Source organism: Arachis ipaensis, chromosome B10 (assembly GCF_000816755.2).
Source record: "Arachis ipaensis cultivar K30076 chromosome B10, Araip1.1, whole genome shotgun sequence".
Lineage (NCBI taxonomy): Eukaryota > Viridiplantae > Streptophyta > Magnoliopsida > Fabales > Fabaceae > Arachis > Arachis ipaensis.
Window position 1 is genome coordinate 123782338 of NC_029794.2, and position 11477 is coordinate 123793814.

Genomic DNA, 11477 nt, shown 5'->3' on the forward strand with positions numbered 1-11477 from the left:
ATATAATCACTTATATTGTAGAGAAAAAAAGAGACAAGCAAAAAGTGATAGGGAGTAATTTCACATTGTATAGAGAGATCTGACTAAAGATGTCTTACTTAATAAATTTTTGACCCTGCCTTCTTCAGGAAACTCAATTTCATATTGCGATTTATTATTTTATTCTCTTTATTTATTGTAGCAGTTTATGGGCTCATTTTTTTCCATATGAAAAAATTATGGTCTAGTGCAATAAAATAGATGTGTGTTAAAAAATTTTTGATGTTATGGTGTCAGTCTAAATCGTAATTTACGTTTTACCCTTTTTATTTGTTTTTTTATCTTTTTATGTTTATCAAAATAATCAATGTAGCCCGTGTTTTAATCTTTTTAGATTTTTCAATTTTTTTTATTTCTTTTTGACCCAAACGTAGCCTGCATTTATGGATGGACAATATTTAAATTTTTTAGAAACTCCAAAACGTAGCTTGCGTTTTTAACTTATTAGAATCTTTTTTTTCGAAAGCTTCAAAACGCAGGTTGCGTTTTGTGTAGAAAAAAATATTTTAATCGAGAACCTTGCCTGTAAATACGAAATATGATTCATCCGAAGTTCCTCACTTCACTTTTATTCCTATTGCTCTTTCTTGCATATATGTCATAGTTGTGAGTTTTTTTGGCAATTAGTTGTGTCAAAAAAATCGAGTTAGGTGAAGTTGAGGTTATGGAAGGTATTGTAAATTTGAGAGTGTATTATAATGGTGAGATTATACCAAACACACACGAAGGAGTGACTTTTGTTTGTGAATGTCCCTTTTCATTTGCTATTCCATGCACCATGAGATTTGTAGAGTTGTAAAATAGTCTTTGTGAATTGTGAGAACATACAAAGTCACATTTCGAATATGGTGAGCAACATTTTGTACAGAAATCATATACAAGTATTTGGTGGGTTGATACAGATTCAACTAATGTCCATCACTAACGACACATGTATGCAGTAGATGTTCTATATTTATCAACAAACCCGATTTTCATGTGCCGATGATAGAGCTGTATGTTGAGTTTGAACAGCATACGGGACTGAACGCGGTTGGCGACGAAGTCAATGTTGATGAGCTTGGGGATATAGATTGGGAATAATATAACAACGACAGTGAAGAGGAGTTCGAAGGCAACTATGAAGTCGATGACGAAAACTTGGCAGGCAATTCGGCAGTGCATAATGAAACGGATGCGATTGTAAGCCAGCACCCCTTTGGTATTCTGTCTTTTATGCGGACTCAGGATCTCGAACCCATGCATTTTCCGGAATTTGCATGGGGCACATCAGACCCAATTTCTTAAGGAGGTTCAAGGCTTCGTATTTGCATAAATTCGTGGTTAACACATGTATTTGAATTCGATGTTATGGTCATATTCATAGTAATTTTGTGGTTTATGCTTATAATTACATGGTTTGTTTAACATGCTATTCTAGTGGACAAAAACTACCAACGACTTAAAGAGTGGGGTGAGACATATACTCAATAGTGCGATGAAATTGGTGTTCAGAGATGAGTGTTGGCATTCGACGGAGGTCATTGTTGGGGACATATGACGATAAACTTGATAGAGTGCATAAATTCTGTCTTGAAGGGTGCACGCAACCTTTCTGTGACTGCCATTGTTAGGTCTACTTTCTATCGGCTAAACGAATTGTTTACTCGGAAGAAACATTGTGGTCAATCGGTTCGACAGGCGCAATGAGATGTTTGAGGTTCGCAAAATGTAAGATGGTTCCATTTACAATGTTAACCTTGCGCAACGACATTGCGATTGTGGTCATTTCCAGGTTGAGCAACTCCTATGTCGGCACGTCCGTGCATGTTAAACTATCGTCTTAATTGACAAGTATATGTGTATGACATGTGCAAAATGTCTGAAATTTGCAAGGTCTACAGAGACGAGTTTGTTCCGATGGGTGACTTATCTACGTGGGTTAGATATAAAGGAGCGAAGGTAATCACGAATTGGACATTCAGGCGTGCGACAAAAGGAAGACCGAAGTCAACTCGCTACTTGAATGAGATGGATTTGCGGGATATGTGTGGTCCTCTCCTGTATGCTTTATGTAAAATTATTTTACACTGATAGTATATTAAAATTAATTTTAAAAAAATATATGAAAAAATAAAAATACTGTACGATTAAAAAAAAAAATCGAAAGTAAGGAAGGAAACTAGGAAAGAGTTCTAAATTTATAATCACGCTCTCTGACTTATTTTTACTTCAGGGCGAATTTAGCATAAACGCTGCCAAAATTATGCATTTCCAAGTTTCCGTCATCTTATGTTCAGAATTCACTTGCTTCTTCGGAGACAAAAACGCTAAAACCGTTCGCTTTCCCGCCATAAAAACAAAACATTAAACCCTCCTCTCCCAGTTCCGAAACCCTAGCTTCCCCATTTCACTGCGAAAACCTCTTCGATCAGCTTCGATTCTCTGCATGAGCACTCCATTAAACCTTCACAGTGCTCCGCGACAATGGCGACAATCGTCACTTCCAGAGATGTTCAAGAAATTGTGTTCAAGCTCACTTCCGATAAAGCCAAAGCTCGCGAAGTAACTTGATTTCTTTTTTATCAAACCTCTTTTAATCGCTGTTCGAAGCACATCATTTGGTGAAATTTTTGTGTTTGAAGAAATGTCTGGAATCTGATTTGGATTAAAAATAGAAAACAGAAACTAAAAGAAAAAGAAGGAAGTTAGTGTGTTTGCTGTTAATGTTGTGCATGAGGCGATGAGTTTAGTGTTTAGATTAATGTTGCTTTGACTGCAATGGATTTTGACAAGCTTATAGTAAATTGAACCGGAGTAAGCAACTTTGATGCTATGATGAGATCACGAGAATCCTTATATGCTAGTTAGAGTAAACTAAAAGAGTGATTCGCTGGTTGATTTAGAGTTCAACAGTTCAGCTATTTTTTAAAACTATAGTTAACGTGAGAAACAATAATGCCTATAAAAGAATGTGAGTATTGAGTTAAATGAGAAACAATAATGTATATAAAAACTCTGAGTATTGAGTTCCGAGTGAATATCATCCTTTTTTACTTTTTGGAATTATTGTTTGTGTTGTCAACCTAAGAAAAAGAGAAACGAACATTTGGAGCAGAGTAGTGTTGGATCATTAAATTAAAAGTTATATTTATTTATGTTTTGCCTCTCATGTTCTGTTCAACTGGTAAAAAAAGTCTGATACTCTGGACTGAATGACTTATATTAATAATACACGTGTGCAATGATTTGATGTTCTTTGTTCCTGGTTGCTGACTGAAATCAGTAAATTCAGGGATAACTAGCAGCCTGTTTTGTCTGGATAGAAATTGTGATACATTTCATTTATTCATTTTACGATATCATGCTGTGTTTTGAAATTGATCCAGCTACACTATATTCACCATTGGATTTCTTTTTATGTGCACATTCTCCAAGAATGATTCATTATTTACTTGGATTTATCATGAGTGTTGTTGTGTCAAACATTATCAGGAAGGGATCAAGTTGTTAAATACTTGGTTAGAAGGGGAAAGATCATATAACTTCTGCAAATTTATTGGATTGAATACTACAAAACTTAGACCTGATGAAGTTCCTCACTGTAAGTTCATTATTACTTGCATTTTGATGCTATACATATAATATTATTGGATCTAAGTTGTAATCTTACTTATGGAATTCTTCTTTTTATTTTTTTAAATTTTATATTGGCAGCTGAAACATGGCCCTTTCTCATATCTTTACTTATTCAATGTGCATCATCGGAAATATCGTCAAGTAAGCGGAGAAATCCAAAGATAATATATGCAAAGACTCTTAGAGTTGTTGTACAACGAGCTGAAGAAGCAAAATATTCAGGTCAGTTTAGTTTAGTTGGTAACAAGCTTAATTCCCCTCCCCCTTTGATGAGAACCTAGTGTGGCTAGAAGACAGGTAAACTCTCAAAGAAGAACAAATAAACAAGGCAATTGTAAGAGATCCATTTTTATATATATTAGGATTTAGAGTTTGTAAGAGATCCATTTTTATATACTAACGAGCTATTAGTATAAGTAAACTTCAAATCATAACCACCTTATGAGATCCTCTCTCTCTCTCTCTCTCTCTCTCTCAAATTTAATTTTATTCATCATTGTTTTTTAAAGATTTAAGACATTGAGTAAATTTATACTGCCTTTTCCTAAAACTTGCTTATATTATATTGCTTCGCTGTTTTATATTTTTCACTTCCATCCCTTGAGATGGTTTTTAGTGGGAACTAATTTTGTAAAGTCGTCATGCTTTGATCAATGAGCCTCTTAGAAGCTGGCTTTTTCCATCTGTTTCTATACACCTTAACTTTGTTGGCTATTGGTTTTAAATACCTCTACCATTATCTTCGGAGTTTCAGAACATGAAATGAAGATGTGGGGAAAAAAGTAGCAATGTTGATAATGAGAGTGTCCAAAACTTCATATTATCTTCAAAAGTCTAAATATAGTAGGGGTGTCAAAAACTATTTTCTGGTGATATTTAAGGTTGTAACGAGTGGAAGACTACCCCTAAGAGAGTCATCATTGCTTCTAAGAAATTTTTTCACTCCAAAATAAAAGGACTAGGAAATTTCTCTGCATTTAATGCTGGCCAAAGATATCCCTCAAAACAATGTAAAATGCAAGATTGCAAGAACTCAAGAAATCTTTGTTGCGTTTTTACTATTCTCCTCGTTGTACAATATTGTGGTTTCTTTTAATGCATAGATTTGTTGAAGTCTAAAATTAATCATTTTTAAGGATTCGTTGTGTAGTATTCTTCTGGTAAGAATTTGATTACTGCCTTATCGTTGGACTATGGTTGCTCATTTAAAAGGTGCATTTACTCAATCTGGTCCTTTGTTTTCTAGTTTATAAAAAAGAAAATCTGTGTATGATTTCTCATTTAATGAGTGTTGATACTTTTGATGGTCTATTGTTTTTTAATTGTTTTCTTAATATCTATTGCTACCATTATGGTAAATCTATCTTAAAAATTTTATATTTGAAGCACCTTCCAGGTTTCCATCTCCTTAGTTACTTGTTTTCCTCTGTTTTTAGGAAAAACTCTGCCATTGTCATCTGTGGTTAAACCACTTTTTAACCATGTTTGGGAAGTCCTGAGTAATGTTCCAAGCTTCCAGTCAGAGTATGGAATTATCCTTCGACATCTTCTGGCAGTTGGCGATTATAGTCTTCAAATGAAGAAACGGATTTACTGCAGTAAGTTTCTGTAATTGAGGCATGCGTTATCTTTGCATCTTGTCAACATGATCATTTTAATCTTCTATATTCATTTATTGTTTGTTTTCTTTCTTTGTTTTTTTTTTTGGCAAGACTTGGTGTTTCTGTACATTGAGAAGGTTGAAGCAAGCTTGAATGTGAAAAATATTAGTCATTATACTTCCAAGGAGGAGGTCTTCCGCTATATATTGACGCTTCATTCTCTTTTGGAAAATCCTCCTGGAGACTATCCTGATAGTATAAGAGAAGACCTTGTTAAGGGATTTGTTAGGATCTGTTTGTTGATCAGGTACTCTTAAGTTGCTTCCATTTTATTGTAACTCTGTCTCTACTATTATTTTCTGTTCATCTGGATACAATGTCTTATCTTGGTTTCTTTCTTTAGGGAAGAGGGAAAGATATCACGCAAGCTTGTTGAGTGTATTAATACATATTTGTTAAATGATGGCCCAAATTTGGGCTGTCAGTTGTTAGAGATTCATAATGCTATACAGCAGTTCGTGTTTCGCTGTTGGCTGACAACACATGATCGAGTGCTTAAGGTATCTTATCATTGTATTTAAATGCAAAATACCGCATTAAACTTATAAATTGTTTTTATTTTTTATTTTTTAAACCCAATGTCTGTTACAGGATTCACTTATATTGTATTCAAGGATACAATTAAATTTGATGAGGGGTGCTGCTGATAGTTGTTTACTGGTGGAACAACTTTTGGATGTGATTTGTAAGGATCTTGATCAGGGTAGCATGTCTTGTACTTCAATGCCTAGGTGAGTGTTTCCAAATTCTGATGTTCATATCTTGTATATTTGATGCCTGGTTTTTCTGGTACCCACCAATGATCACAATGAGCTTTCTGACCAGGGGAGATGGAAATAAAGATGATAAACTTGGAGCTTTGACTAGTTCACATTGTGGCTTGGTGGAACTTGCTGCAGTTATATTTTATCGGGTAGTTACTGTAAACTCAGTCATCGTTACCCACACTCTGCAAATTATTTTTTATCTGATATAATTAGTAAGATAAAACACAGCTGTTTTAATTATGCTTTCTTTTCTTGAGTGTGTCTAGTGTGGTTAATGAATACTGGGTTTGCTGTGGAGCAGTTTCTTGTCCTTTGTTCTAGATGTTTCAATAAAGATGAGGCCATAGTATTCTAGCATTGTGTCTTTTAGTAGCAGTGCTTCTGTGTTTGATTGAAGAAGGCACCCTATATGTTAAATGACATTTTTTGGGATGGTATTGTCCTTGTGGAGTTCTCTGGTGCTTTTTTTTTTAAACCTCCATATTTTATTTTGTGGTTGATATTCATTTTTATTTGTGGAGAAGCTGAACAGTGTTGCTGTCTTTTTCCTGTTATTATTTATATTTCTATTTCTATTTTGGTGGTTGTTTTATTTTCATCAGTTAAACTTGCCCTCTTTTCTCCTTGGTAACATTTATGTTTTTCTTGCCACAATGTTCTTGAATATTTGTTACCATGATCTTTCTTGTTTTTAGAATGATAACATTTCTGCGTATTATGTAGAGTTATCGACATATATAATTTGCATATAGTGTTTGTGTATAAATTTTGAGCATATTACATTTTTATGTTAGTTGATTTAGTAAATGTGGTATTTTCTTTTTTGGTCTTTTTTGCTATAAGAATTTGCTTATTTTTTGCTAACCCGATTTGTTGATCAGGCTTGCCTTAATACAACCAGAGAATCTTCTAGTGAAAAACGGGTAAAGAGGGAACCTGCTGCTGGGATTATGAGGGAGGCACTCATGAAAGGCAAATGGCTATGGTAATTTATAAGCATAGTTGTCGGGTGCACTCATTTTCTATTTTGTCCCCAAGAAATAGAACATGAATATGATGATTGTTTGACTATGTATTTAATTATTCTCTGTAAATTTATACTTTTATTAACTTATATATGTTAGTAGAATGTGAAGTGTAGATAGAGGTTGTTAGATACGAGCTTTTACATGACAACTTAAGTTTTATGATATGATACTAGAGCCTCTGACTAAAAGGGTCTAGAGTTTGATCCTGCTGCCCCCCATTCTTTTAAATAAATAATAATGAAAATGATTTTAGTATGACATAAGATGGCTTTCTGCACTGTTCATGTTTTAAGCCTAAAAGATGCTCTTGTATGAGGAGACGTGTTAAATATAAATGATTCATGTATTTTTACTATACTTATTTTACAAGAGACGGTTTCATGACAGAGGTAATTAAGCAAGATTTCCCCCCCTGCTGGATAGACAGATAGAATGTAAGAGAGATTACAGAATAAAAAAGGCATCATCACAAGGAAAGTGAAAATTAATAACTGATGTAGATAAATACACCCATCCATGTCCCTGTTTAAATTAATTATCATGATGGTAATTGATGGAGGATATTTGCTCCACAGGAATGCTGCATTTTGTTCTCTTATTCGAAATTACCATAGTTGCATTCCCAAAGATCTTTTTCTCTACTGGTTTGAAGGCATATGGATGACCTTTGACAGGTAATTCGGGATTCACAAGGTAGACATAGTAATAGTTGCTTCAGTCATTTGTTTCAGGTGGAATATTAGCTCCCTCATATTTGCATTATTCCAAAGAGTTTTATATTTTCCTACTCAAAAGGAATTGCATTGAAATGTTTGGACAGTATTGTTCCTGGCATTATTGCCCTCTCTTTTCTTTATATATTTTTTAAACATACACTTTTCAAGATTGAAAGCATGACATGTCTCATTCACAAACTTCTCTATCATGCTGTTTCCTTTGTTATACTATTTTATTTTTTATATAACCCCTCTGTATTTATGAAGAGTTATATTAGCTTGGGAGTATCTCCATGCTCTTGGTGATATTCTTCCCATTTTAATATATAAAGTGTTGTAATTTTGCGCATACTTTGGGAGAATTTATTCTCGACAATTTACTGGTTAAGATGTATTATTTTGAATGCTCAGTTATCTTGGTAATGGTTTGAAATTTAAATTGAATATTTGTTTATGCATGCCATATCTCTGTAGGAAAGAATGGTCATGGTCACTGTTCACTTAACAAAGTTGAGATAATATTGCAGGATTGTGAATTGTGCCAATGTGGAGCGTGCCTATGATGGTTTGTTATGGACTCTGCGGTATGCTTTGTTTTTTGTTGATCTTATCATATGCATGTGAATAAGTTGGCATTGTCCTGTTGTTCTTTACATGTTTTTACTTGATAATAATCTCTAGTTTTATTCATTTCTTTTTGATATCAAACTAGATTTTGATCCGCGTGATGCGCAGAGAATTTGAATTATGATTTTCTTATGATAGTTTTTCTTTATTAGATTTTCTAATATTATTTAAATAAAATAGTGTATATTTATACAAAGAATTTAATTGAATAATGCGATAAATAATGTATTATTGAATTTTTGGTTTAATCATGTCTGAATACATTTAAAATTGTTAACGGTTATAATGTCTTAAGTAGTAAATCAACTAAAGTTGCTCAATATAGTTTTCTACTTATTTTTTTTTTCCGCTTTTGGTGTCTTCCTTTTTCCAGCGTTGCTACTTGTTGGTGATGTTTGTTTTGTTTTCCTCCACTTGAATGTTTGGAGTAAAGTTTGCTCGTCATGAAATTTGCATTTGATTGTCTTCTACTTTTTCTTTGCTACTACTATTTGCTGATTCATTTGTTTCTGTTGTTGCTTGTTGGATTTTTTGCCTTTTTTTATTATGATCTTTTTCCGCCGTTTCAATCTGGCTATTTTGCATAGTAAATTTTGGCGATGGTCATGGATACTAAAAAATCTTTGACCAACGTATTAATTGCACAGGATCAAGCTATGAGCATTCATTTGTTTTGGGAAAGAAGAATAAAATACAATAAGACCACAAAAACAAAAACTCGATTTCTTTAGAATAGTTATACTATGAATGTAAATGGGTGTTCTAGAATTAGAAATATACATTTAGGTGTACACATATTTATGTTGTTATTTGTTATTTGTGACAGTTGTAATCTTTCATAACAATGCATCTATAGGCTACCTTGGGCTCTGTTTTAATATATTATAAATAGATATGTCATTCTGTTCTAGTGGAGTTGATATGTGGGCCCTGATTTTCCTCTTGCTTCTGAAGGAGTTTGCAGGAACTTTCATCTGTTCTGTTTCTTCCAGATTCAATGATGGTGATATCATCAGTGCCATCTTCTAAATTAAATGAGGTCTCTCTCTCTCTCTCTCTCTCTCTCTCTCTCTCTCATGCATGCGCACACACACAAACATGAAAACACAGTCTCACTGGTCCTTTTTGATTTATCCTGCGCTGATGCCTCTAAATTCTAATACCCAGTCTCAACATGACAATAATAGTTGCCATTGATAATGGATGATCATGTGTGAAAATAGTATTGCTTATCTTGAGGATTAATATGCCCTTCAATCCTCTGTTATGTTTTCCTTTATTTGTTGGTTATGAGGATACCTTATCCTCCTCATTCATTGTTATTCTTAAGTTCTGGAGGAGAAATTGGAAGAGAAATGGTAGGTGTTCAGTGTGCATTTAATAATCTGGCGATATATTTTGGTGAATGGGTTACAACATTCAATAAGCCAAGCAATGTTGAGAAAAGTTACTGAATATTAAAGTGACAACAATATACAGTATTGAAATTTACCTTCCATGTCTGAATTTCACCGATTGAAAGTTTTGAATAACCTTTCATTTAAAGTTTGTACTAAAGCATTAAAGAAAGAGACATTACTTAGCAATCACTGAGTTCTAACATTTTTATCATCAAAGATAATTTTTAAGCCTGTCGTAGACAGTTGTCACTTGTCACTATCTTTGTTGCTTTTACGTTTTCTTACTAAATCATACATTAAGTTGGTCAAATGAATTTTTGCAGTTCATCAGTGGTTGGCAACTAATATGGAGTACTTTAGTGCATGCATTGCCAATTTTCAGCAACATAAGCCCTCTTGTAAGTTTTGTTGACATAATCTGGCTCAAGATTTTAATGGTTGAAGTTCTTGTTATATGTAGATATTTTCAATATCTCTGCCTCCTGTATTCTGACTCTATGTACACAAGCTGACCAGCATAATTACATATTTATTCATTTCACCCTGTATTTTTTTTTCAAAAGAAAATTTCACCCTATATTTGTTCCATTGATAGCCTCATGAATCACTTTAGCTAGCTACATCATAATTGCATGCCCTTCCTGTCTCTTCTCATGAATCTATTAATTTCTGGCAAGGGTAATGTAGGTCCTTGGCTACCGTTAGAAACAGCCTGTAAATTTTGCATTTCTAATCTCTGTAACTGGGTAATCAATATTTCACAGATGTTATCTATGATAAACTTACCACTCTAGTTATAGAGTTCATCATATTTTAGGGTATTATACTGATTATTGGGCAGTAAGACACCAAGAATTGCACCCAAAAAAGGAAAATACCTACAAGAAAAAATGATAAATGCAAAGATGAGTTGGTGTCCTGGATGAGTGGATACACCAGACATGAAAGGATTAGGAATGAGTATGAGGGAAAAAGTTGATGTAGCACTATTCCAAAATGGTGAAATTTCACTTAAATAGTTGAGATGTGTTGAAAAGGCCTGCGGAAGCAATAGTAACTTGTGTAGACTAGATGAAAGGTAGCGTAGTAGTTAGAGATGGAGGAAGAAGCTCGGCACTTTTGGATACTTTAGTTAAAGTTCTTTTTCTCATTTTTAGTTTAGCATCTGTCTAGGAAGATTTTTAGGAGAATCACACCACAAAAGAATTGCTTTTGATTGCGGATGGCGGCTTACGGTAAAGAGCCGAAAATCCACCATTGGATAATGGCATATGGTGTTGCAGGAAATGGCGGATGAACTAAAAATACTTGTATATGCACAAAAAATGAAGAAAAACTGCACATGTAATCGATTATAAAATCTTATTATTATAAGCATGCAATAGGCTACCCGCTCTAATCTTAGCTTCTCATCCCCCTTTGAGTGTTTATTTCATACGAAACCTATTATTATGCTCTTAAGGTTTTTGGGTGCGCTTGTTACCCCTATTTAAGACCATATAACAAAAATAAATATGCATTTTGTTCCTCTTAGAATACCTTTTTAGTATACAACCAATCATACAAAGTGGTCAATTGTTTGGATGCTAATGGCAGGTTTTTATTTCAAAGGATATAACAT

At 33.7% G+C, this 11477-nt stretch overlaps 1 protein-coding gene across 7 annotated transcripts in view; it reads left to right on the forward strand.

Moving 5' to 3' along the window:
- LOC107622505 (serine/threonine-protein kinase ATM) overlaps positions 2214-11477 on the forward strand; it is a 44281-nt gene continuing 35017 nt past the window's right edge. For 4 of the 7 annotated variants that reach the window (XM_021113508.1, XM_021113509.1, XM_021113510.1 and 1 more), the window contains exons 1-13: positions 2218-2583; positions 3514-3622; positions 3736-3879; positions 5094-5255; positions 5370-5565; positions 5662-5818; positions 5910-6049; positions 6144-6231; positions 6967-7070; positions 7689-7787; positions 8357-8413; positions 9411-9495; positions 10180-10254. In XM_021113508.1, coding sequence (XP_020969167.1) covers positions 2506-2583; positions 3514-3622; positions 3736-3879; positions 5094-5255; positions 5370-5565; positions 5662-5818; positions 5910-6049; positions 6144-6231; positions 6967-7070; positions 7689-7787; positions 8357-8413; positions 9411-9495; positions 10180-10254 — 1494 coding nt within the window. In that variant the 5' untranslated portion in view covers positions 2218-2505. Of the gene's footprint in view, positions 2584-3513; positions 3623-3735; positions 3880-5093; positions 5256-5369; positions 5566-5661; positions 5819-5909; positions 6050-6143; positions 6232-6966; positions 7071-7688; positions 7788-8356; positions 8414-9410; positions 9496-10179; positions 10255-11477 lie in introns of those variants that run through there. The other 3 variants (XR_002355582.1, XR_002355581.1, XM_021113511.1) reach the window with 3 other exon arrangements.